Source organism: Neopelma chrysocephalum, unplaced genomic scaffold (assembly GCF_003984885.1).
Source record: "Neopelma chrysocephalum unplaced genomic scaffold, ASM398488v2 Primary Assembly neopelma1_79851, whole genome shotgun sequence".
NCBI lineage: Eukaryota > Metazoa > Chordata > Aves > Passeriformes > Pipridae > Neopelma > Neopelma chrysocephalum.
Genome location: NW_020911297.1, coordinates 438 through 889, shown reverse-complemented (window position 1 = coordinate 889; position 452 = coordinate 438). Strand labels below are relative to the sequence as shown.

Below are 452 nucleotides of genomic sequence, written 5' to 3'. Positions count from 1 at the left end.
GTCCTGCGCCGGTACCAGCGGGTTCTCCGGACGTTCCAGCGGCTCCGTTCCATGAGCGGCGCGTTCCGGCACCACCGCGTTGACCGGAACACGGTGGCCCTGACGACGCCGATCGCGGAGCTTCGCCTGGTGGCCCCCGAGAAGCTGCGCGAGGTGGGCGAGTTCGACCCCGCCAAGGAGCGGCTCCTCGACTACTCCCGACGCTGCTTCCAGGCCCTCGACCCCGAGACCCTGCGCAAGGTGCAGGCCCTGAAGCAGAGCAAGCTGCTGCTGCCCATCACCTACCGCTTCAAACACTGAGGGACCCCCAAACAGGGACCCCCAAAACACTCCTGAACCACCCCCGGGACCCCCGACCCACCCCTGGGACCCCCAACCCACCCCAGACCCTGCACAAGGTGCAGCCCCTGAAGCAGAGCAAGCTGCTGCTGCCCATCACCTACCGCTTCAAG

General features: G+C 67.7%; 1 protein-coding gene across 1 annotated transcript in view; it reads left to right on the top strand.

Annotated features, from left to right (window-relative positions):
* The first annotated feature begins 6 nt into the window (after window positions 1-6).
* CCDC106 (coiled-coil domain containing 106) overlaps window positions 7-452 on the top strand; it is a 673-nt gene continuing 227 nt past the window's right edge. Inside the window, exon 1 of the mRNA XM_027706819.1 lies at window positions 7-247. Within this exon, the coding sequence (XP_027562620.1) occupies window positions 52-247 (196 nt within the window). The 5' untranslated portion in view covers window positions 7-51. The remainder of the gene's footprint in view (window positions 248-452) is intronic.